The 27726-nt window shown below is 32.3% G+C and overlaps 1 protein-coding gene across 1 annotated transcript; it reads left to right on the top strand.

The window, feature by feature from the left end:
* Positions 1-27: 27 nt before the first annotated feature.
* On the top strand, positions 28-27726 carry si:ch211-1i11.3 (mitogen-activated protein kinase kinase kinase 5). Its single transcript, XM_051132121.1, has 28 exons — positions 28-514; positions 603-742; positions 2822-3009; positions 3116-3284; positions 3707-3813; positions 3891-4061; positions 5683-5795; positions 6223-6382; positions 7495-7645; positions 7762-7866; positions 8086-8135; positions 9649-9744; positions 10150-10240; positions 12513-12646; positions 15247-15374; positions 17072-17208; positions 17289-17394; positions 17483-17640; positions 18000-18195; positions 19692-19854; positions 19949-20117; positions 20254-20436; positions 22021-22126; positions 22239-22482; positions 23397-23515; positions 23944-24032; positions 24562-24638; positions 26683-27726. Exons 1-28 carry the CDS (start codon positions 184-186, stop codon positions 26777-26779), a joined length of 3978 nt encoding a protein of 1325 aa, XP_050988078.1. The 5' UTR covers positions 28-183; the 3' UTR covers positions 26780-27726.

Here is a 27726-nt window from a genome sequence, read left to right as displayed (position 1 = left end):
CAGCTGTGGAGCGTGACACGAGGAGGGCGGGGAACCGGAGGAGGGCGAGTCTAAAAGGATCCTCCTCAGAGTCTTACCTGGAAAAAACTACAGGAATACTTTTACGCCATAGTGAAGGCATGTCGAGGACGCGCTCACAGGATGTTTTTTTTAATTAGCTAGTGCTTTTTTTCGACGTACACCATGTATACGACTGAACGCAGGCGCATGAGCCTGCACGACACCAAGAGAAAGGATCCCGTACGAGTTTCAGCTGGAAGTTTATGGCAGGATCCTTTGGCTCTCGAAATCAGCGGCGGGAATAAAGGCGTAGTATCTCCGCGCAGTCGGACCAGGGCTTTATCCGTGGTGTATATCGCCTTTGAGGACGGGTCTGTGCCTCAAACCGAGACGAATCTGTCACTGACATGTCTTAAAGAAGCCTGCGCAGACGCGCATGCGGCGCTCAAGAGCATTTCTTTTGATCGCATCGCTTTGGGCACCAGTGAAATTCTGGACACTTTCTACAACGCAGGCAAGTTGCGGCACGCATATATCTGGGATTTTCAGGAATATTTCCAAAGTGCATTGGTAAGCAGTTGTTATTTCCACTCTGTGTTCAGATGTTGTCGTGGTGGAGATGAGCAACACTATCTGCCAGCCGTCTCTGTTCTATCACCTGGGTGTCAGAGAGAGTTTCAGTATGACCAATAATGTCATCCTTTACTGTAATAAACGAGAAGACGATCTTCAAGTTGTGAAGGTGAGACAGTGCACCCAAAAACATCCTTCAGAAAGTGCAAGGTTGTTGCAAGTCACAGTGGAGTACGCCGGGGCAAGTTGTCACACTTTCTATTCCATTGAACATTTCTCAGTGTGTTTTTTGAATGTCACTTCTACATAGACACAAACCTTAAAGCCTTGGCAAAAAAAAAAAATCCACTTCTTGACAACGGTGTTGTCATTCTGTATGATGTAAGTTGACACTTGTTATAATGGGACTGTCTATTTAGAGAGTAATGCTATGTGAAACACGAAATAATTAACTCACAGCATAAATGGTAACATAAAAATATTAAAACAATATTTTGACCAACACAAGGTGCAACTTTTTTGTGTAAAATTATGCGGCAACACTCATTTATTGAAAATACTCTTACTGTAAAATAATACTTATACTTGTGTCTTGCTTTTCAGTAAAAACAAACAAACAAACAAACAAAAAAATATATATATGTGTGTGTGTGCGTGTGTGTGTGTATATATACACTACCGTTCAAAAGTTTGGGGTCAGTACATTTTTATTGTTTCTTTTTTTTTTTTTTTTAATACTTTTATTCACCAAGGATGTATTAAGTTAATAATTAAAAGTTTATTAAAAGTTAATAATAAATAATTTACATTGTTATAAAATATTTATATTTTGAATAAACACTGTACTTTTTAAACTTGTTATTCATGAAAGAATCCTGAAAAAAAAAATATTTGGCAGCACAACTGTTGATATTATCCAACACTGATTATTCTAATAATAAATCCGCATATTAGAATGATTTCTGAAGGATCATGTGACACTTAAGACTGGAGTAACAGCTGATAAAAATTCAGCTTTTCATCACAGGAATAAATTCTATTTTAAAGTATGTTAAAATAAAAAACATTATTTTATATTGTAAAAACATTTTGCAATATTACTGTTTTTTTTTCTATATTTTTAATCAAATAAATGCAGCCTTGATGAGCATAAGAGTCTTCTTTAAAGACTATTACAAGTCTTACTGACCCCAAACTTTTGAACGGTAGTGTATATATATAAGAAGTTATATTTTTATACAAGTTTCTTATGCTCATCAAGGCAAAAATCCAGAAAAATAATCAGTAATATTGTGAAATATTATTTCATTGTAAACTAAATATTTTCTGTGTGAATATGTTTTAAAATATAATTTATTCCTGTGATGCAAAGCTGAATTTGCAGCATCATTACTCCATTCTTCAGTGTCACATGATCCTTCAGAAATCATTCTAATATGCTGATTTATTACTTTTATTATCAATGTTGTAAACAGTGCTGCTTAATATTTTTTGGAACCTTATTCTTTGATGAATAAACAATTAAAAAGAACCGTATTTATTCAAAACACATCCTTGCTGAATAAAAGTATCAATTTACTGACCACAAATTTTTAAATGGTAGTTTATATTGTTACAAAAGTTTTCTATTTTAAATAAACACTGTTCTTTTGAACTTTTTTATATATTAAAGAATGCTGGGAAAAAAAAAAAAAAAAAAAAAAATCACAGGTTCCAACAATATATTAAGCAGCACAACTGTTGATAATAAATCAGCATATTAGAATGATTTCTGAAGGATCATGTGACACTGAAGACTGGAGTAATGGCTGATGAAAAAATTCAGCTTTGCATCAGAGGAATAAATTATACTTAAAAATATATTAAAATAGAAAAACATTATTTTAAACCGTGATAATATTTCACAATATTACTGTTTTTTTCTGTATTTTTTATCAGGTAAATGCAGCCTTGAGCATAAGAGTCTAAAGATCTTACTGATAACAAACTGTATATACAGTTTGACACTTGACATGTTTACTAACTTTTAGGCACTATTTGGATAGTAGAATTTACAAATAAAATCACAGTTTATGTTTTTAACTATATGTTTAAAAACTAACATGCAAAAACCACTACTATATAAAACAAGCATTTGTATGACTGAAATTACAAATGAACAACTAGGTACTGAGTGACCTTCTTTGTGACAACCTGCCCCGGTCCTATATCATGTGTTTGTTTTAATTTTCCGAATTCTTCTTGCTAGGAGCAATGTGGGAGCTACACTTTTATCCCCTACATGGTGTCACCACAAGGTAAAGTATTTGCTTCTGATGCCACACTGATGAGGGGCATCAAAGATTTCCTTCATTCCAGCTTTAAAATTGAATCCCTGCTGACCCCTCTGGTGGATCGACTGGTCAAGTTGCTGGAAAGTGTTCACATTCATTCTAGGTAGGAACGTGATATGTTTTTGTGCATTTTCTTTTCGTTGAATTCAGTTGCTGAATGTTGCTTTTCAATTGTCTGAATTAACATTTAACAAACTCTTGCCTCATAGCGAATACCTCCACGAGGCAATCCGCAGGGAGATCCGTCTGGCTCGAGAGCACTTCACCGGACAGGCCCTGAGTCAAGAGCTGGGCCGGATCCAGAAGCGTCTGGACTCGGTGGAGCTTCTGAGTCCAGATATTGTTATGAGCCTCCTGCTATCTTACAGGGACATCCCAGTGAGTTAATAGAATTACATATGCACAATGGTAAACTTTCAGTTATGTATGAATGATAGCATAGATTGCATAGTGTGCAGTCATTATGTTTCGTGAACAAATAGCCTCTTTTGCCTCATTTCTTTGTGTGAATGTTTTGATTGTTGCTGCGATACAAACCTGAATGTGTTTAATCATTAATAAGATCTAGAGATGAGATCTCGCCCTCCTTGACATAATAAAACTTTTAGTAAACATTAAGTTATTGCTTTCTGTTCATTAAGATTTTCACGCTGTGCTTATTAATTTGATTATATGAAAATCCTTGTCTACCTTGAGGAATAAGCAAGACTGTTCAACAATGGTTGTGAAATATTAGAGGTGCCAGCCAAATGTGTGAATAATTTATTGAAATTTAACTCTCTTTCTCCATGTGATTCAAGGACTACGACGCCATCATAAATCTGGTGGAGACATTGAATAATTTGCCCATGTGCATGGTGACATCACATCAGAACATCAAGTTTCAGTATATATTTGCATTGAACAGGTACACTTTTTTGCAAACATTTATTGGAGACAACATTAGTATTGTTCCCTGCAAAACATTTTGAAATGTGTTTAAAGGAGGAATAACGCTGGCGATCGTGCCAAGGCTTTAAAGCTCATTTTACCCATCGTGGAATCGGGGGGCACCGTGGCCTCGGATGTGTACTGCCTGTGCGGGCGCATATACAAGGACATGTTTCTCAGTTCAGGCTTCAAAGACACAAACAGCAGAGATCAAGCAAGTTACTGGTGAGTCATTACAAATTATTCTCCGGACTGTTGAGCTTTATGTTTATTGCACACATTTATAAACGTCCACTTCATTGTATAGTGCTGTGGTAGGACAGCATCGGATCTGAAATAATGCAAATAAAAGATAATGATCCGATGGTTTGCACGCACTTCCAAAAGTGGCCAGTATTTTTGTCTTGCTTTCCAGAACAAATATGCAAATAACCTTAAAACAAGATACGTTTATTAAAAAACTAAACTGCATAAGATATTAAGACTTGTTGTCAAAGATTGTTGTTTCCTGTTTTCAAATAATTATATATTTTTTAAATAATAAAAGAAAAAAATTATTGTTTTTGGCATACTTTACTCAGTTTTGTAGATTTAAGCTTTAAACAAAAAACAATCAAAACACAAATGTAACAAATATTTCCAAAATGTGGAAAGATAATAAAATTTTAATAATACATTTTTTTTATTATTATTTTTTTTATTTATTTAGCGGTTTGCACTTCCAAAAACTGGTCAGTGTTTTTGTCTTGCTTTTTCAGTATAAATATGAAAATAACATTAAAATAAGATACATTTATTAAAAAACAAAGTTGCTTAAGATATTAAGACTTTCTGTGAGAGAATATATTTTCGCTGTTTTCAAATAATTAATACTTTTTTTAATAATAAAAGAAATTTTTGTTTCTTGTTTTTGTTGCATATCTCACTAAATTTTGTAGATTTCTGCTTTAAAGAAGATTACAAAATTGCAAAAAAATTAACAAATAACAATTCCACAGTGTGGTAAGAAAATAAAATTGTAATTATAAAAGATTTCTTTTTAAAATATAAACCTTACTACATTTTGCAGATTTATGCTTCAAATAAACTAGCATTTCGACAGTGGAGTAAGAAAATAAAAATGTAATTATAATTTTTTTTTTTTAACATTTATTCATCCTGTGGCTTGCACATGCTTCCAAAAACTGGTAAAATGAAATATGAAATAAAATGAAATATGCAAATAACCTTAAAACAAGATACATTTATTAAAAAACTAAATTGCATAAGATATTAAGACTTGTTGTCAGGAAAGATATATTTTTCAAATACTTCATTTATTTTTTAAATAATAATTTTTTTCTGGTTTTATGCGTACCTCACTAAATTTTGTAGATTTATGGTCAAAAAATATTTCCACAATGGGGTGAGAAAATAAAAGAATAATAATAAAAGATAAAACATTTATTATTTTTTTAAGTATTAATCTTAGTAAATTTTTGTAGATTTATGGATCAAACAACCAAACAACAAATAAACATTTCTACAATGGGTTAAAGAAAAAAAAATATTAAACACACACACACACACACACACACACACATATATATATATATATATATATTATTAAAATAATAATATTAAAATATATTATTATTATTATTTATTTATTTTTATTTTTTTAAATATATTCCCTGAGACAAAAAAAATAGTAATACAGTTTCTTCTTGTATTACATTTGTCTGGTTCAAATTTTTTTTTTAATAATTTTTACTAATTAATAACTAAAAGTGAGTTTCTTGTGGTGATGCTAATTTCTCTAATGTTCCTTTTTCAGCAATGTGTATGTGTTATGTTTGTCCTGCAGGTATGGCAAGGCCTTTGAGATTGAACCGTCTTTGCACTCCGGAATCAATAACGTTGTGCTCCTGATAGCTGCTGGCCATGAATTCGACACTTCCATTGAACTGCGGAAAATCGGTGTGTTTGTGTGTCCCTCATTTAGCTTCCCTGCTCTGGTTGTGAGCACTTTAAACAGTGGGATGGGTCATGATTTGCTCTACATATCATGTACAGTAGTGCTTTGTTAGCTATTGCATGGATTTTTTTGTATAGCAGGCTACTGTATAGAAACTGATATTTAGTGGCCTACTTGTATAATCCAGATGCTTTGGGCATTGAACATGAATGCATGATGACACATTGTATGTGTAGATATGTGTCATGTGTGAGAAACTAGCAGTTTGAGGTGGTTAACTCAAAATAGCTCAGTTGAGGTGTTGCCTTGCTTTCACACTTTACATGCATGTCTCCTGCATTTTCATATGTGAAATGCCTATACTGAGGCTGATAGAGGTTTAATGTATTATTGAGTTATGGTGTTTTTTTGTCTTTGTGTGTTGTGCAGGTGTCACACTCAGTAGCCTGCTGGGCAGGAAAGGCAGTCTAGAGAAAATGCAAGACTACTGGGATGTGGGTTTTTATCTGGGGGCGGGAATCTTGGCAAATGAGCACAAGAAAGTCATAGAAGCTTCCGAGAAACTCTACAGGCTCAATGCGCCAATGTGGTGAGTAAAGGAAGTGAATAATTATCCATGTTTATTTTGGTTTGTTAAGGTATTTAAAACTGGTTTGGTTTCATGTTTAAATTAAAGTTATTCCCATTAATGAAAGTTATTAAAATGATTTTCCTTAGTTAAAAAAACGCAATTTGTTTAATTTTTAAAAATTATTTTCTACTAATTAAAAATTTCAAAATTTCAAAAAACAAACTTTTTTTTAAAACCCTTTCATTTTAAAGTTAAAGTTCAAAGTTTCATTTTAAAAAGTACTAACCCTTGTGCATGGAAAGACTAGGCCTGTCAGTTTATTATTTCTTTTTAAATGTAATTTATTAAACAGTATACAGATTAAATAATCAATGAATTGTGTGAGATATTTAATATAAACTATCAGTCAAAAGTTTTTGAACAGTAAGATTTTTTGTTATTATTATTATGTTGAAAACAGCTGAGTATAATTTTTTTAGGTTTCTTTGATGAACGAAAGTTCAGAAGAACAGGATTTTTTTAAAAATAGAAATCTTGTGTAACATTATAAATGTCTTTATCATCACTTTTGATCAAGTTGAAGCATCCTTGCTAAATAAAAATATTAATTTCTATAAATTACAACCGCCCCCCCCAAAAAAATGTATACTGACTCCAAGCTTTTGAATAGTATAGTGTGTAATGTTACAAAAGCTTTTATTTCAGATAAATGCTGATCTTTGGATCTTTCTATTCATCAAATTGATTCTGAAAATTTAGATTTGATCACAGAAATAAATTACATTTATAAAATATATTCAAATAGAAAATGGTTATTTTAAATAGTAAAAATATTTCAGAATTTTACTGTTTTTGCTGTACTTTGGATCAAATAAATGCAGGCTTGGCGAGCAGAAGAGACTTTTTAAAAAACATTAAAAATCTTACTGTTCAAAAACATTTGACTGGTAGTGTAAATGAATATAATTTAATATAATTAAGAAATTAGGTATAATTGAGAAGGAATCAGATTATTGACAGATAAATGCATTAAGGCACATTGACTGTAGTAGCAAACATTAAGATTTAAATTGGTCATGAATTGCATTATCACATTATATTTAAGCAAGGTGACTTCTCCTTCAAAACAGGTATGTTGCATCCATCATGGAGACGTATATACTGTACAAGCAGTTTGCCAAACCTCGAGAGGTCAGTCATCCTAAACAGGAAACTGTGGACTTTTGGATGGAGTTAATGGTGCAGGCATGCAAACCTACCGTTTCCACAGCTCGCTGCCCGGTGAGATTTTTTTCTGTCCCAAAAGACAACTTGTTTCAGTTAGCTTCAACAACAATTAAAGAAAAGGCCAAAAAAGGTGGAGAACATAAACAAACCCAAATTATATATCTTTTTAGGTTCTCATTCTGGAGCCTACAAAAATCTTCCAACCTAGTATAATAAGCGTAAATGAGGAAGATGACAGCCGTACGGTTCAGCTGAGACATGTCACTCCACTCGAGGTAAACACCCTTGGCTCTTGATGCTTTTCGCACACGGCTTTTGTGCAGGCTGCATTATGTTGTCACGCAGTTTCCAGGTTATTAAATAATTTATGTAATAGATAGGCATCATTTAACTTGACGGAGGGCAGTATGAGTAACCTGCAGCTTTAGGCTGTAATATTCAACATTTGTGTATATGTCTGTGAGAGTGTAATGTGCTTTATTTGGCTTTCCCAGAAAGGTCTTCATGAGTGGACTTTCCCAGCATCTGCGATTCGTGGAGTAAGGTACTGTGCGCTTATGGGAATACTGTCATTTCCACTTTTTTTTTTTTTTTTTCTGTTTTCCATTTCCAAGTTTGCAGTGGTTTTCCCAATAGAGCTGCTCTGTTTTTGGCCACAGCCCAGCGACTTTCTCTGAATAGGTCTTTTTTTGAAACTTCCTCACTTAATGCTTAGTCTAGTTGACGCCTGTTATCCTCTTTCCAGCTTTTAAGCTATACTGTAGATCAGCGTCTCTTCTGTTCTTTTTCTTTCTGTTTTTGTTCTTATTTCCAGCCCTTAGGGCAGCGAACATCTTGTGTAGCGCTCAAGTTGCAAAACAAATGACACTGGATGTTAATATTGAAGATCAGACTGACCCCTAGTTAAAAATAATTTCAGTTTTGGGTAAAATAGTCTCCTTGAGGGATTTGTATTCCTGGTAGAATTAAGAACATGATTCCTTTTTCTTATCATGCTTCTGATAAATATTAGCTACATGAAATATGTCTGGGTTTTCTGTAATGTTATGTATTTGTTATTAAAGGAGTAGGTTACTTCCAGAACAGAAATTTACAGATAACTTACTCACCCCCTTGTCATCAAAGATGTTCATGTCTTTCTTTCTTCAGTCGTAAAGAAATTGTTTTTTGAGGAAAACATTTGTCCATATAGTGGACTTCAATGGTGCCCCTGAGTTTGAACTTCCAAAATGCAGTTTAAATGCAGCTTTAAATGGCTCTAAATTATCTCAGCTGAGGAAGAAGGGTCTTATCTAGCAAAACGAATGGTTGTTTTTTAAAAAAAAATGTACAATTTATATTCTTTTTAACCTTAAATGTTCTTCTTGTCTAGCTCTGCGCGTACTCTGTGTATTCCGGTTTAATACGGTTATGGTATGTCGAAAAACTCCCATCTCATTTTCTTCTCCAACTTCAAAATCATCCTACATCGCTGTTTTACCTTTTTTTTGTAAAGGGCGTTTGACCTTCTTTGCACGTTCACTTTGTAAACACTGAGGTGGTACTTCTGCAGCGATGTAGAACGATTTTGAAGTTGGAGGAGAAAATGAGATGGGGAGTTTTCCGACATACCCTAACTGTCTGAAGTTTTTTTTAGAAAATAACAGATGGTTTCACTAGATAAGACCCTTATTCCTCAGCTGGGATCATTTACAGCCCTTTGAAGCTGCTTTGAAATTGCATTTTGGAAGTTCAGACTCGGGGGCACCATAGAAGTCCACTATATGGAGAAAAATCCAGAAATATTTTCTTCAAAAAACATAATTTCTTTATGACTGAAGAAAGACATGAACAAAACTCACTTTTTAAGTATGAAATGTGTGTATGTTATGTTATAGAACAAAAGTACTGTGCACCAAATACTTTGTTTTACTTATAAATGTAAAAACAGCCCACAGATCTTTTACGTTTTAGAACTACAAACTGAATTGCTCTATTTTGTTCTATTTCAAATACTGTAAAGAGGCTTGTTTTATTTTTTATCTTCTGATTGAGAATCCATTATTCCACTCTTGCAGCATCTCCAAGTTTGACGAGCGCAGCTGCTTCTTGTATGTCCTGTACAATTCCGATGATTTCCAGTTGTACTTTCCCAGCGATCTTCATTGTAAAGGGTGAGCTCCTCTCATCGGCACATTGCTTAAACACACTGCCAAGGACAACATGAGGGAAGAGCTCCAATGTCATGATTGTTTTGACAGAGAATGAACTGTTCAAAGATTATGTTCTGTGAATTAGTTTTAAGAATAATCTGATATTTTAATAGGTGCTCAAGGCTATTCACTCAGCCTTTAAAACACATGCCGTATTACTTTCCGTTCTGTTGTATCAGGTTCAGGAAGTCGCATTTGACCTAATTTTATGAACTTGTCATTCTTCCACTGAAATAAGCATTAAGCAATTATGAAGTGGTGAAATGATTCAGTCTAATTGCGTTTGAACAACATCGTAAGAAAATACTTGTCATAGTTGAATGAAATTTTCCATTGAACATATCCTGTTTGTGTGTTGCTTATCAGGTTCTGTGATTTGGTCAACTCTCTATTGCATCACACAGAAAGTCCCATTGACGATTCCAGTCCAATCGGGGGAGGGGAAGGAGATTTAGAGGTAAGAGAAATCACCATGAATATCATATAACTTCTTATTTTTTGTGTAGGCTAGTAACCATGCTCAGCATGAGTGAAAATGTGGACTTGGTTGATTAAGCGGCTATTTCTATCTTATCCTTGGTATACAACCCCTAAAATGATTAATGACGCTATTGTAGACTCATGGTAGAATTAGATGATATTACTGAGTTGAGTTTAGTTTTGATGACCCAAATAGGTGATTCATTTCTCATGGCTTGAACAGTGCCAGTCAGTAATGTAGTGTCACTACATGTCCTGGCACTATTCTCTTTTAGAGCTGATTTACAGCACAGTCTTCATAGCTGACTTTGCGTAATTGATTCTGCTATTTTCCTGTTCATTACTGTAAAGCTGTACTGTATCTGCAATCGATGTAGAAATAATGTTGACTCGACTTGACTCTTTCCTTTGATGGAAATGTGGATCATTCAAGTCACTGATTTAATTGCTGAATCATATCATTTGATTAGTTTGAACGGCTTATTCATTTAGGAATTAAGCAAGTGACTCTTTATGAATGGGAAATTAAATGAATGGGAAATTAAATGATTGGTTCAGTAGATTTGTTTAAAAACGCACTTTCATTCATAAAGGAAACACCGCTGTGCTTGAATGGAGATGCACAGCGGCTTGTAACTTGTTTCTAATTATTTTTGAAGACGAAATAGAGCAGAATCATGCAATAGTGTTATAGTCAGACAATGTAAGTCACTTCTTGTTTATTAAACTGTTGTATTAAATCAATATCTCATTTACAAACTCCTTTAAAAATCATTAAAAGCTGTCACTCTTAGTTCACTCTTAGAATTTTAGTTCATTGCAATCTCACAAAGGTCCATTATAATCAACAAAGCTCTCTAAACTGCACAATCAATCTCTTATGTAAACTCTGTCCACACATTGTTTATTAAAGAATTTGTGAGATATGTATGTGATACGTTACTCAACATTGCAAAACCGTAGAAAGCTTTGCAGCTCTCCTCAGCGGAAACACAAATATGCTGATCGGGTCAGTTGCACTGGTTCTCCTAAATATTTTTTCATAGTCGCAGAAGTTATCAGCAAACTCAGTTTTGCTGTTCTTGTTTTTTTAACAAGCAATAGGCATACAGTTTTAACTACATTTTTTGCTTCATCTTTAATCATTGCGTACTTAAATGTCAAATATTTTTTAAAACATACATTACCAATCAGAGGTTTGAAGCTAATGATTTTTTTTTGTTTAAATGTTTTTTTTTAAGTCTCTTAGGATCACAAAGTCTAAATTTATATGATGAAAAATGCAGTAAAAGCAGCAATATTATGAAATTTTATATAAGGGATCATGTACATCCAGCCAGTTGTTATTGCGTAATAAAGCCTGATAGATGTATCAGTTGTTGTGTAAGACTGAAGGGCTTTATTTTGCAATAACAACCAGCTGGATGTTCATTATCCCACTTATTATTACACCGCTACTTGCCACCAAACTAAATAAGTAGAAATATTGATTTGAGTTGAAATATTTGAACGCAAAGCTTCTGGGAAGAAAGCAGTTGCTAGCAAGTGGTAAATGCAAGCTGCATGAAAAATTATGGTGATAAAAGACATTGATTTAAGCTAAAATGGTTTTAAAATCTTTCCAGTTTGTTGATTATCTTACAATCCGTTACGATCATTGCAAAATGGCAGCAGCTGTGTTTGTATGAAACAAGAGAGCGGATCTACGTAATTAAATAATTGTACACAGAATATTGAGTTTTAATATTTTATAAGCCTAACGCAAAGCTTCCATGATGAAAAAAAAGTTCTTAGCTAGCGAATAGCACCAACTACAGTTACCTGGATGAGCTTGTATGATATTTTTTTCCTGTTGTTATCGGGGAATAACATAGTTAGGAATGTGATGACTGACCAATCAGAATTGAGTATTCCATGTAGCGGTTTCTGTTTTATCTTTTAATATTTTTAAAAATGTAATTTATTCCTGTGATTGTATAACTCCAGTCTGCGTTGTTGCATGATCCTTCAGAAATCATTCTAATATGCTGATTTGGTGCTCAAAAAACATTTCTTGAACATTTCATGTTGAAGACAGTTGTGCTGAAACAGTACTACATTTTTTAATGACTCTTTGATGAATAGAACAGTATTTTTATGAAACAGAAATCTTTTGTAGCATTTGGAAATGTCTCTGGTGTCAGTTGATCAGTGTAATGTGTCCTTGATGAATAAAAGTAACAATTTCTTTTTTAAAAAAAATCTTTCAGTATCTTTATGAGAGGAATGAGAATGGAGACAAGGTGGTGCTGGGTAAAGGAACCTATGGAGTGGTGTACGCTGGACGGGACCTAAGCAATCAAGTGCGCATCGCAATCAAAGAAATCCCAGAGAAGGACAGCACGTATGAACTTGTTTTTCCATTGCTTTAATTTTTCCAATGAAATGCAGCTTTAGAATATGTTTCTTATCATTTTAGCTGCAAGTTTGTTTAATTCAATGGATTGGTTCACTTCTAAAATAAATATTTCCTTATAATTTACTTTCCCCCTTGTCATCCAAGATGTTCATGTCTTTCTTCCAGAATTTTTCTCTGTATAGTGAACTTTAGTGAGGATCAACTACTTGAAGGTTCAAATTGCAATTTCAAGGCAGCTTCAACAGGCTCTTATCTAGCAAAATGATCTGTCATCTGTTACAAAAATAATCATTTATATAGTTTTTGACCACAAATGCTCATCTTGCACTAGCTCTGCGATGCACGCCTTCATGCATTGCATAATCACATTGGAAAGGTCACGCGTGGTAAGTTCATTGCCTGTGTACTTTGGTTCAAAAAGATAGGGTAGGGCGAAAAACACTCTCTCATTTTCTCCTCCAACTTCAAAATCTTCCAACATCATTGTTTTACCTTTTTTTTTTTTGTAAAGGTCGTTTGACTTTCTTTGCATGTTCGCTTTGTAAACACTGGATCGATACCTCCAACATGATTGTGTAATGTATGAGGTCGGGTTGGTGCAAGACAAGCATTTGTGGTTAAAAAGTATATAAGTTTTTATTGTTTTAAGAAAATGACAGATAGTCTCCTTAGATATAACCCTTATTCCTCAGCTGGGATCGTGTAGAGCCCTTTGAAGCTACACTGGAACTGCTGTTTGGACCTTTCCAGTTTTTCTACCCAAAATTACTATAAAAATTATAAAATGTTAATAAAATGTATTAATAATTTTATATATTAAACAGTGAACATATTAATAAATTATATAAAAAATAGTAAAATTATGTACAGTGGCATGCGAAAATTTGGGAACCCCTTGCAGAATCTGAAATTGTGAATAATGTTAATAATTTTATTAGCCAAACGCAAAGCTTCCATGATGAAAAAAATGTTCTTAGCTAGCGAATAGCACCAACTGCAGTTACCTGGATGAGCTGGTATGAGATTTTTGGTATGAGTTTTTACCTGTTGTTATTGGGGAATAACATAGCTCGGAATGTGACGACTGCCCAATCAGAATTGAGTATTCCGTGTAGCGGTTTCTGTTTTATATTTTAATATTTTTAAAAATATAATTTATTCCTGTGATTGTATTACTCCAGTCTGCGTTGTTGCGTGATCCTTCAGAAATCATTCTAATATGCTGATTTGGTGCTCGAGAAACATTTCTTGAACATTTCATGTTGAAGACAGTTGTGCTGAAACAGTAATACATTTTTAATGATTCTTTGATGAATAGCCCTTGCAGAATCTGTGAAAATGTGAATAATGTTAACAAATTAAGAGAGATCACATGAAATGCATGTTATTTTTTATTTAGTACTGTCCTGAGTAAGATATTTTACATAAAAGATGTTTACATATAGCTGAAATTATTAAAATAATTCCCTTCTGAACTCAAACACGACTATTAAAAAAAGGTTCAAACACTCACTAATGCTCCAGAAGGAAACACGATGCATTAAGAGGTGGGGAGTGAAAACTTTTTGAATTTAAAGATCAGTGTAAATTGTGCTTAATTTCTCTTCTGGTAAACATGCAAGTATCTTCTGTTTTTTTCCAGTACTAAGTGGAAAAAAACTATATTCAACAAAATAAGAAAAATTTCAAAAGTTTTCACCCCCCTTCTTAATGCATCGTGATTCCTTCTGGAGCATCAGCGAATGTTTGAACCTTTTTTAATAGTTGTGTTTGAGTCCCTCAATTGTCCTCAGTGTGAAAAGATGGATCTCAAAATCATACAGTTACTGCTGAAAACAGTTCACATATGCAAAAGATGCTGGAAAACTGAAGAATCTGCAGGACCTGGAGGATTTTTCTGAAGAACAGTGCACAGTTTAACTGTTCAAAACAAACAAGAGACTCATGAACAACCATCAAAACAAAAAAAGTAGTCATAGATCATCCAGGTAACCACACACAATATTAAAAACCAAGGTTTCACAAACTTTTGAATAAGGTTATTTTAATAATTTCAGCTTTTTTTTGTCTTGTAGACTATATGTAAACATCTTTTATGTAAAATATCTTACTCAGGACAGTACAAAATAAAAAATAACATGCATTTTGTATGATCCCTCTTATTTTGTTGAAATTATTTACATTTTCACAGATTCTGCAAGCGGTTCTCAAACGTTCACGTGCCACTGTATAATATGACCTTTATATTTAATCTTAAATGAAAGACTTGGGTAATTTCTGAACTTTGTGTATACATTTTTGATCTGCTTCGGTAGAAATCCAGCGCTTGTTTGTTGACCTCTGTCCATGTTCAAAGGTCCCGACAGTCCAGTGTTGTTTGTGATATTTGCAGGACTAATGCTTGTTTAAACTGTTCTCACATGGACAGTTAGCAGATGTAGACCTCTCCGTGTGATCCAAGTCTTGTGGTTAACTGTTTACAACCAAATATGCCCATACAACCCTTATGATTGTGGTCTGAACTGCATAGCTTGGATAATCATAATATTTACTTTTTGTCTTTTGTCTCTTGTTCTGGGTCTTAGCTACTCCCAGCCGCTCCATGAGGAGATTGCCCTGCACAAGAGGCTGAAGCACAGGAATATCGTACAGTATTTGGGATCGGTCAGTGAGGATGGCTTCATCAAGATCTTCATGGAGGAGGTTCCTGGAGGTGTGGCTTGCTTTGTTCATTGTTCTTATAAGTCTTTGACTTATAAATTTCCCTTTTTGATGACACAGGGAAATGTTGATTTTTGCAAAGTCTGTTGAGAAATCCTAAGGTTCTAAGAAAGGGTGTGTTGTGTGTAATGTTCATGTGTGGGAAGATCTCCAGCTTAGAGTGCAATTGAAATGTACTATAGTGAAACAACACAGACCAGTTCAGAGAATTCACCTGAAGAGCTATTTATGGGTCAGTGACGTAACAGCTCCTATATGATGGCTATAAATAGAATATCCTGAGTCATGAAGAAATATTTAAAACCACTTTTATTTCTAGTATATATAGTGTATATAATTATATCATTTTTTAAAATATAATTATTTATATAATTTATTCCTGTGATCCCAACATTTTTAAGAGCCACTTTTCTGGTCTTCGATGTCATGTGACCCTTCAGAAATTATTCCAATATTCCAATATTATTCCAGTTTTTTATTATTTTTTTTCCTCAGGATTTTTCCTTATGAATAGAAAAATCAAAAGAACAACATTTATTTGATTTTTTTTTTTTTTTTTCATGTTCTAAATGTTTTTGCTGGCCCTTTTTAATTAGTTTAACGTGTCCTGTTGAGTAAAACTGAAAAAATGTCATTTTAAGTAATTAAACCTTAGATTGTTAAAAATAGAGCATTGTTTTAAATAAACATAAATACAAAGATTATACACTACCAGTCAAAAATTTATGAACAGTTTTTTTTTTTTTTAAGAAGTCTCTTCTGCTCACCAAGCCTGCATTTATTTGATCCAAAGTACAATATTTTTGAAACATTTTTACTATTTAAAATAATGGTTTTCTATTGGAATATATTTAAAATTATAATTTATTTCTGTGATCAAAGCTGAATTTTTAGCATCACTATTACAGTCTTTACTGTCACATGATACTTAAGAAATCATTGTAGTATGCTGATTCGCCATTCAAGAAACATTTATTGTTGTTATTATTATTATTATTATTATTATCAATATTTAAAACTGTTGAGTACATTTATTTTCAGGATTTGAATAGAAAAATCCAAAGTTCAGCATTTATCTGAAATAGCTAACATTATACACTATACCATTCAAAAGCAGTATTTTTTTAGGAAAGAAATGATAGAATATTATAATATTATTAATATTTTTATTTAGCAAGGATGCTTTAAATTGTTCAAAAGTGGTGATAAAGACATTTGTAATGTTACAAAAGATTTCTATTTTAAATAAATGCTGTTCTGCTGAACTTTCTATTCATTAAAGTATCCTGAAAAACATAATAATAATAATAATAATAATAATAATAATAAATGTTTTTGGGCTGCAAATCAGAATATTAAAATGATTTCACAGGATCATGTGACTGGAGTAATGATTCTAAAAATTCAGCTTTGAAATCACAGGAATAAATTACACTTTAAAATATATTAAAATAGAAAGCAGTTATTTTAAATAGTAAAATTATTTCAAAATTGTACAGTTTTTCCTGTATTTTGAATCAAATAAATGCAGTCTTGGTGACTTATTTAAAAAAAAAAAAAATCTATCGTCTATTTATTCTATTCATCATGTTCATTCTTAAATTATTTTACTGACATTTTATATTTGTTTATGTGCATGTGGATACACAGTGTATTAAAATATGTTCACTTGTTTTTCTTTTTTCACAGGAAGTTTGTCTTCTCTCTTACGGTCAAAGTGGGGTCCTCTTAAAGATAACGAAGCGACCATTGTCTTCTACACCAAGCAGATTCTGGAAGGGCTGAAATATCTCCACGATAATCAGATCGTCCATAGAGATATTAAGGTGTGAATCTATCACAGTGCTGTTAGAAAATTTCATCTGCAATTGTTTTCATCACATGCCATTACTTTTCATCTCACCAGGGTGATAATGTTTTGATAAATACATACAGCGGATTGCTGAAGATCTCAGATTTTGGCACCTCTAAGAGACTAGCAGGAATCAATCCATGCACAGAGACTTTCACAGGTGAGTCTCCTAACACATACTTCTCACATTACATTATGTACTCTTGCTTGTTTGCTTTTCAAACTCCTCGTTATTCATTCGACCACAGGCACTCTGCAGTACATGGCTCCAGAGATTATCGACCAAGGCCCTCGTGGCTACGGCAAACCGGCTGATATTTGGTCTTTGGGTTGCACCATCATAGAAATGGCTACAGGGAAGCCGCCCTTTCATGAGCTGGGAAGTCCTCAAGCGGCCATGTTTAAGGTATCTAAGTGTTATTTTAAGCTGATGGTTATATAACCGTGTTAAATTAACTGTGAAGTTTATTTACATTCCACTCTCACATTCCCAATTGTTTTCATGCTCACTGCATATTTCTTACAGTTATAGTTAGACCAAGAATATACTAGTATGCAAGAGGAAGACAGTTTACGCTATGTCTGCTATAGCACCCATTCTGGAAATGACTGAAGCTGCTGTTATGAATTCCTTTCTGGCACATTTTTGTAGCTAGATACAAACACAAACACTGTGTTTGCATACTTGCTTTAGTTTCAGGTCTAGATGTGAATATCTCTTACAAGGAATCCCGACAAGTTTACTGAGTAACTGTCCCTCTGCAGGTGGGCATGTTTAAGATCCACCCCACAGTGCCCGAGTGCATGTCGGAGGAGGCTAAAGGCTTCATTATGTGCTGCTTTGAGCCCAACCCAGACAAGAGAGCCACCGCTTCGGAGCTCCTGAAGAACGGCTTTCTGAAGGGCAGTCCCAGGAAGAGGACAAAGCCTCAGTCCGACAACACTCTGAAAGAACCTGCAGGTGAGCAAGTAGAACCACGTCTATAAAACCTTTAAAACCAACAGCTTTAAACGGGTGTTTCTTCAGCTCCACTTTTGGCATAGTGGAATGTTTTTTTATAATTTAGTTATTTATTTACTTTTTTTTTTTTAATTAAAAATAATACTGTTATTTATTTCTAATTAAATATTTTATTTGATTATTTTACAAATTACATGATTTTACATTTTTTTATAATTTATAATTTAATTTAAATTTTATTTAATTACTCATTTTTTTATTTACAATCAAATTATTTAGTTATTTTATAATTTTTATTTTAATTAATTTATTTATTCACTTTTATAGGAAATATTTGTTATTTATATTTAAATTACGTAATTATTTTATAATTACATAATTTAAAAAATAATTTTATAACATTTTCATAATTTCATTATTTATTTACTTATTTTTTATTAAAAATAATATGATTTATTTAGTTATTTAGAATTAAATGACTTAATTATTTTATAATTGCATGTTTTTTAATAATTGTAAGATATTTTATAATTAAATTATTTATTATTATTATTGAATTAAAATATTTGTTTAGTTATTTAGTCAATAAATTATTTTTTTATGATATTAATGATAAATTTAATTACATGATTTTTAAAAAAAATAATTTTATAGTGTTTTCATGGTTTATTTACTTATTTTTTTAATATTACTCATTAGCAACTTATTTATAATTTAATTATTTCAAAATTACATGATTTTCAAAGAAAATGTTATAATATTTTTAATTATTTATTTAGTATTTTTTGATTTACAATAATATAATTTATTTAGTTATTTATAATTAAATTACTTAATTATTTTATAATTGCTTTTTTTAATAATTCTATATTATTTTATTTTATTTATAATATTCATTTAGTTATTTATTCATAATAAATTACTGAATTATTTTGTAATTGCATTCTTTTTTTAGTAATTTTATAATACTTTTAGAATTTAATTAAATTACTTAATGATTTTGTAATTGCATGATTTTTGTAATTTTATAATATTTATAAAATATTATAAAATATTATAATTTACTTGTTTAATTAAAAAATATTTATTTAGTTACTTATAATTAAATTCAAATTTAATTATTTATTCTTTATGTAACTATTTTATAATTACGTGATTTTTAAAAATAATTTTCATATTTTGACAATTTAATTATATATATATATATATATATATATATATATTTTTTTTTTTTATTCAAATAATGTTTTTGTTATTCATTAACAAATCGTTTATAATTGCACAATTTTTTTTTTTTTACATAATTTTTATAATATTTTAATTTAATTATTATAACTCCTTAAAAAAGCACAACAAATTCCTTGTGTGTTTGCGCACACTTGGCTCTGAAGCTGATTCTGATTCTGAAGCTGAAGAAATACCTAGTTATGATTAATGACTTGTACATAATTGGATTGGATATTTCATTTTGAGTTTATTTGGGCGTTGTGTTGTAGGAGACTTTCACAGGAGCATGTCTGTACCCATTGCGTTGCGTGTGGAGAATGCAGATGCTGAACACAATGAATTGTCCTCTTCTTTTGATGTGAGAAGAACCACTCCTGCCTTCAGAGGAAATGACATGGCTGAAAGTCCACCCATCTCCAGTGGCTTTTTGACGTGAGTTCCCAAATTCTGGAAATTGTATATTATGAAACATACCTTCAGCACATCGTTTATTTGCCTTCATGCTGTATGAATTTTCTGCTGACAGAGTGCCAGATGAGCCTCAAGCAGACATGACCACAAGCCCAGCGGGTTCTGGAGAAAATCTAGGTCTGTTCATGCTGAGAAAGGACAGCGAACGGAGGGATACGCTGCATAGGATACTTACTGAGTACATAGGCCATGTAGTTCAAAACATTCAGGAAACACTGCCGCAGGTACATTCTCACACTACTGTCACATTAGATGTTTGATGTGGAATGCTGTCACACCACCAGTGCCCTTTCCTGAATGCTTGAATGATTCTGAATTGAGGTGTGTGTGTAAAGATGAGCTTTCTGTGCTGTTTCTCAGGTGGAGGAGCCGTGCATCACCTCAGATGACATCAGAGAGCTCATTGGCTGTCTCAGAGAAAACATCCGCTCTCCAGACAAAAGGCACCTGACTAACAGCCTCCTGACTTTGCGCTCCAGCCTGCTGAACTCCTCTGTGCCTCTCAGCAGCCTGCAGGCGGTGCTCTTTAGCTTCCAGGATGCAGTATGTTCTTTGATTTTAGTTTGCCTTCATTTCAGTCAAGCCTAATTCAGACTAAGGGCTAATTAGGAACATTTGCAATTATTAAAAGGCAATATATACATACTGAGGGTTTGTTAAACTATAACCTATTTTATAAAAAAGTAAAATATATATATATTTTTTATATTTTTTTTAATTGTTAAAATTATTTTCTGTATTTCCTTTCTGCTCTCTTTCTATTTATTGATATATACATTAAGTATTTGTATATGTTTCGTTATTGACTTTTTATTTATAAGTTTTAAGTTCGGGATCAGTAAGATTTTTAATGTTTTTTTTAAAGAAGTCTTTTCTATTCATCAAGGCTGTTTATTTGTTTTAAAAAAGTAAAATTGTGAAATAGTATTGCAATTTAAAATAGAGTTGTTGTTGTTGTTTTTTTTTTTAATATACTTTAAAATTGAATTTATTCCTGTGATGAAAAGCTGTTGGAATGTTGGAAACAGTTGGGCTTCTTTTTTTTTTTTTTTTTTTTTTTTTGGGAAACTGTGGGGTTAACATTTGATTTGATTTGATTTGATTTTGATTTGATTTTTTATTTTATTTCTTATTTTATTTCTAATTTTTTTAATTTAAAAATAATAATATTCATTTAGGTATTTATTTATAATTACTTAATTATTTTATAATTACATGATTTTATTTATTTTCAAATTATTTATTTTCATTTATTTGTATTTGTTTCATTCATTTATAAATAGATGTTTTTTAAATTTAGTTTTTAATTATTTTTCAATTTAATTATTTGTATTTCTTTGTATTTCATGTGATCTTCATATAGGGAAAACAAATCAAATCCCAAAAACAACCCTGGAAAATTAACCCCAGGACATGAAAGTGTCAAAGTTGAAAATTTAATTTATTTTAATTTAATTTTATTTAATTTAATTTATTATTTATTTTTTTTGAAAACTAAATTTTGGAAAATATTTTCTAACAATATAAATCTTTACTATCACTTTTTTTAACCAATTTAACACATGCTTGCTGAATAAAAGTGTTAATTTCGTTCAAACAAAGTAAGAAAAAATTTACTGACCCCAAACTTTGAACTGTAGTGTATATTGTTACAAAAGATTTCTATTTTAAATAAATGCTGTTTTTTTTTTTTTTTTTTTTTTTTTTTACATTTTTATCAATCAGAGAATCCTAAAAAAAAGTATCAGAGGTTCCAAAAAATATTAAGCAGAAAAACTGTTTCCAACATTGATAATAAATCAGCATATTAAAATGATTTCTGAAAGATCATGTGACACTGGAGACTGGAGTAATGATGCTGAAAATTCAGCTTTGCGTTACAGGAATAAATTCTATTTTAAAGTTTATTAAAATCAAAATCCACTAATTTAAATTGAAATAATATTTCACAATATTACATTTTTTTCTGTATTTTTAATCAAATAAACAGTCTTGGTGAGCAGTAAAAAACTTCTATAAAAAAATAAAAAATCTTTTGAAATGCAGGGTATTGGTGTATTTGGTTATTTACTCATAAATCCTATCTTTAAAATATTCATACTGCGTGTGTGACTCTTGTGTTTGTAGGTCAAGAAGGTCCTAAGGAAACAGCAGATTAAACCTCACTGGATGTTTGCATTGGACAACTTGCTGAGGCAGGCTGTTCAAGATGCTATCACGGTTCTGCTCCCAGGTGCATAAAGCACACCATTTCAATTACAACAGTGGTCCGTTATGCTTTTATTGTATCACTGAATGTTGTTACTAGCATATCTTCATTGACGTACCTCAAAATTGCTTTTCAGAGCTCAAGCTTCAGCTGCAGTCATCGTTTGAAAATGAGGAGAGTTCTCCAGAAACCGAGCAGCCCACGGAGGCTGATGATTCTCAGTCAACCGTCACCCCCCTCGAGAAGATCAAAGAGGAATCGAGTATCAGTCAAAGTTCTGAAGAAGTTTATGCCAAATGCAACAATCTGCCCAGTGAACTAATCACCACCCACTCTTCACTTGCAAAAGAGTTGTCAGAACTTCGACTCGAGTCCAGGAGGTACTGAAAACCTTTCCCCTCTCTGTTGCTCTCAAACCGTTTGAGTTTAATGTATAAAATACTTACATAATGTATACTACCATTCCAAATTTGGGGTCAGTATTTTATTTTATTTTTTTATTTTATTATATTTTATTTTATTTTATTGTTTAATTTTATTATTCATTTTTTTTTTTTTAATTGTTTTAATGAAAAATAATATTAATTATTTAATTTTTTAAAAAATATATATTTTTTAAATCATTTGTATAATATTTTAATAATTTAATTATTTACTTTTTTTTTATTAAAAACAATATTGTTTATTTAGTTATTTATTTATATTTAAATTACTTAATTATTTTGTAATTTAAATGATTTTATTTTAAATTATTATTTATTTGTATTTATTTTCATTTATTTGTATTTATTTTATTCATTTATAAATAGGTATTTTAATTGTGTTTTTATTTATTTTTCAGTTTAATTATTTATATTTTTTTCTGGAAAAAAATAATATTTGTCTATCACTGACCAAGATAAAAGGCATTGAAGAGTTTCCCAGATAGTTCTCATGTGATCTTATTACAGAAAAAGTATATTAAAAGCCCCAAAACAACCCCTGAAAATTAACCCCAGGAGATGAAAGTGTCAATGTTAAAGAAATATTTTTATTTATTTTTTTTAAGTAAAAATACTTTAGTAATGATGATAATAATAATAATAATTTAATAAAAAATACTTTTATTCAGCAAAGATGCATTAAATCATTACAATTATCAAAAGTTATAGACAGTTATGATGAGGACATTTTATTTAAAATAAATGCTATATATAATTTTTTTAATATATATTATTAAATTAGCCACAAGAGGGCGATTGATGAAAACCACAGTGATTTCATGTTGCTGGGAATTGTTCACATTGTGTTCCAGATTGCTAATTCAGCTGAATGAAAAGGAGAAAGAATACCAGGAGCTTCTAAGGAATTCACTTCAAACTAAACAAAGGCACATCAGCGCCCTGGCGGTCAGGGCTGCGTCTACAGCTCCAGGTTGCTCATGTTTTTTCAACTATAGCTTCTGCAGTGAACACTGTATTTAACTGTTTGCAAACGTCTTCCTCCGTATGAGAGAAAGTTCTTGCCCGAGGCTATCGGAAGGTGTGGCCGTGGAACAATGTGTATCACATTCATTCACATCCACGCCACATGCCACTGCTTGTCTTTAGTTCTGGGATGAGTTTTGAGACTCATGAAGAACACGCCCTGTAATCGCTTATAATTGTTACTCATTTTCAACCAACCCAATTTTATGCCTTACCCTCGGGGCTTGCGTTTTCACGACGTGTACTCCTGTAGATATACTTCCTGTTCTGGAAGTGTTTTAGAAACAGTAATGACTAGTTTTTAGTAATAGCATATGACAGTAACATTAGTAACAGTTTATATAGCCATTGTATGATTTGTTTATTTTTCCACAGATAATAAACCTACACCCCATAATGCTCACAATGCTGCTATGGTGCGCTGGTTAAGAGGCGTTCCAGTGGATGACAAAACCATTGAAATAGTGAGTAAAAACAAGCTTTTGACCACAGGCTTGGTCATTTGCTAATTCATATTTCTGATCCTCGACCACAAAACCAGTCTTAAGTAGCACGGGTATGTTTGTAGCAATAGCTAACAATACATTGTGTGGGTCAAAATGATAAATTTTTCTTTTATGCCAAAAATCAAAGTAAAGATCATGTTCCATAAAGATATTTTGTAAATTTCCTGCCGTAAATGTATCAAAACTTAATTTTTGATTAGTAACATGCACTGCTGAAAGGTGATTAAGGCAATTTTTCTCAATATTTTCTTTTTTTTTTGCACCAGATTTTCAGATAGTTGTATTTCGGCCAAATATTGTCCTATCCTAACAAACCATTCGTCATTTTCAACCATACATACATCAACCATCTCCGTTTTTTTACCCTTAATGATTGGTTTTGTGGTCCAGGGTCACATTTATAGACTTCTAATAGTGAAAGCTGCTTGAAACCCATTTAAAAGATGTTGAAGTTAATAGTGACTGCCTATTTTTTGATTTCTTTAAGCTTGTTTTTCATGAGTTCACCTTGGACAGCCTCCTCCATTTTGCTTGCAGAGACGATCTGCAGTACTGTGGCATTAAGTAAGTACTTTACACAGCCTGAACAAGAATAATCTACCGGGTGTGGGAGAAACATTATAATTATAGTTAAAATGCACTATTTAAAGGTGATCTATTATGCCCTTTTTACAATATGTAATATAAGTCTCAGGTGTCCCCAGAATATGTCTGTGAAGTTTCAGCTCAAAATACCCCACAAATCATTAATTATATAATTTTGAAAACGCCTATTTTGAGTGGAAGCAGAAACGTGTTGTTTTCATGCATGTCTCTTTAAATGCAAATGAGCTGCTGCTCCCCGCCCCCTTTTCCAGAGCAGGGCTGTGCCTTTACAGTTCGTACCTCAGATACTCGTCCAAAAACATCTGTTTGGTTTTGATTATCATGTCTTTCATGCTGAATGGCATGTCACACAGCATGTGAGTACTAAACCAAGTTCTCTTTCATGTCTTACTGCGCTTAAACTGTCAAATACACACAAGTTTATGTTAAAAACTCACAGGAGTTACAAAAACAGTAGGTTATGTCTGTGAAGGTAAACAGCTGGGAAAGAAATGGCATGTTTATATTAGATCTGTGTGGCAGTAGTGTAATATACAGTAAATAAATCAATAAATGCACTGCTCTCTTGTCTCCTCTGAGGCTGGGACTCTAAATGGTGTTCTGTTCTCGTCTGTGCAGCCAAAGAAAGAACAGTTAGCATGCTTTGTTCAAACTTCTGCCATGATGTTAGAACTGGTACACTTGTCCCTTGCGAAAACAAAATGGTGGTGCCATGGGTGAAAACATGCAGATTAAAGGGGTCATCGGATGCTAAGTTCACTTTTACATGCTGTTTGAACATTAATGTGTGTTGGCAGTGTATGTACAAATCTACCCTATAATGATAAAAATCCATGCAGTGGTTTTTAATTAATCTGTAAAAATAATATCCCCTTTTTCAAATCAAGCCATTCTCAGATGCATCACACCGACAGAGGCCGCTCCCACGATAGTTGATTGACATGAGTGTCTTACCTCAGACCAGCTGTCACAGTCCAGTAAACTCCATTGTTTCGATGCCGGAGCAGGGATGTAAGTTAGATTGAGTGATTGAGGTGTTGTGTTGCTGGATGTGATAATGAACATAGTGGTCGTCATTTACTCCCGACATCTGAGCCGCTGAAGATGCAGTAGATTACCTTTGTTTGTGAAGGGAATGTGCCTCCTGATCTACATAAATGCACCTATGTTCGCGCAAATCATTCATGATCCAGCTTCACTTACAGCAGAAGTGCGTATAAGGGATTTTTTATGAATCTTTGCAATCGTCTTTCCTTATAACGTGGTAATTAGAAAGTTTAGCGGCTAAATGCGGCCAAAGTAAACAGGCTCGTCACTCCACAGAGAGAAGAGAGGGGCGGGGCAAGCAGAGCTCATTTGCATTTAAAGGAACAACCCCTTAAAATGAGATGATTTTTGCAGAGCTGATTTTGTCAAGGTAAAAAGGCCGTTGTTTTACACAACCATTGAGAATTTTTAACCAAAGTATATTATAGACTTTTCATTAAGACCCTAAAGAATCATATCAACTTGTGGAAAATGGGCATCCGATGACCCCTTTAAGGGGTGGTAATATTATAATAACATGCCATTACTACGCCACAGGGAGCGTAAAATCTAAGTGGTTAGTTTTTTCACAGGCTTTCAGAAAAAGGCTTACTGGGTTGTCCTTTTTCACGTTTTCTGGGTTGGTAGATGCACTGGGGACCTGTTTATAGCACTTAAACACAGAAAAAGTAATATTTTCATGATATGTCACCTTTAATGAAAGAAATCATATATACACTACTGTTCAAATATTTTGGCATCTGTAAGATGTTTTTGAAAGCTGTCTCTTATAACTCACCAAGGCCACATTTTATTTGATCTAAAATACAGTAAAAAAAAATGTAATATAACTCTTTTGTTTTTTTTATGTATTAAATATGAATTTTCAGCAGAAGTGAAAAAAATTCTTATCACAGACTTGAATGATATTGTATAATGTGAAGTAAATCTGTGTTTTAATGCATTTGTCATTCAGAGGTGGGATGCTGTGTCGTTTGTGGGCTGCCATCTCCAAGCAGAGGAAGTCTCATCTCAGTCCAGTCCAAGAGGACAGTGAAGATACCATTTTCTAACAGACATGAAGGACTCTCTTGTCCAATTTTTTAGATGCTATGAGCTCAGTGAGTTTGCAGTTTATAGAGTCTGTGCCGTTTTTGGCGCTATTATTTTATGTCTATGCCTGACACTAAAAATATATACACTACTTTTCAAATGTTTGGGGTTGGCAAGATCTTTTAATGTTTTTGAAAAAAGGCTCCTATGCATTTATTTTAGAATCCATTCCTCTAGTCTTCAGTGATCCTTCAGAAATCATTCTAATATGCTGATTTGATGGTCAAGATACATTAGTCAATGAGAACAGAATTTATTTGAAATACAAATATTTTGTAACATACGTCTTTACTGTCACTTTGTCTATTTAGTGTGTGTTTGCTGAATACAACTCATTAAAAAATGTAAAAAATAAATAAACTTAATGACCCCAAACATTTGAATGGTAGTGTATGATCTCAGAATAGTTAACATGAGAACATTCGGTCTCTCTGATGTAAACTGTTAGAAAGAGATTCAATATATTTTTTATGGATATAAAGTTCTATAATGTTTGAAATATTTATGCTAACATCATCTGAAAATCATTTTATTGTGCAGGGCATTGAGTTGTGTATATACTGTACATATGTTAGGGTGCAAAAATGCTGTATTTGTATTTATGAATTGTGTGTTCTTACTAAATACTAAATACTAAATATTAACTACCTTACAGAAGAAAATACAGACAGCAAAACTACAAAAAAGCAAACTACAATTAAAACTAAAACTACAATTTATTAATTTATTTTAGAAATAAAGCTTTTAATTATAATGTTCAAGTGAAAGGAAACTGTTACGGGTCTGCATTTCTTTCTTGTTCATTTTAAATGGTCCTATGCTGTAACAAATGAATTTTTAAAAGCACAAATATTCCAAGTCATCAGTTCATATGGGATAATAAAAGTCAAAAGTTTTTGAACAGTAA

This window comes from Labeo rohita, chromosome 16, assembly GCF_022985175.1.
Source record: "Labeo rohita strain BAU-BD-2019 chromosome 16, IGBB_LRoh.1.0, whole genome shotgun sequence".
NCBI lineage: Eukaryota > Metazoa > Chordata > Actinopteri > Cypriniformes > Cyprinidae > Labeo > Labeo rohita.
Note: the sequence above shows the minus strand (reverse complement) of the source record. Positions and strands in the feature narration are given on the sequence as shown.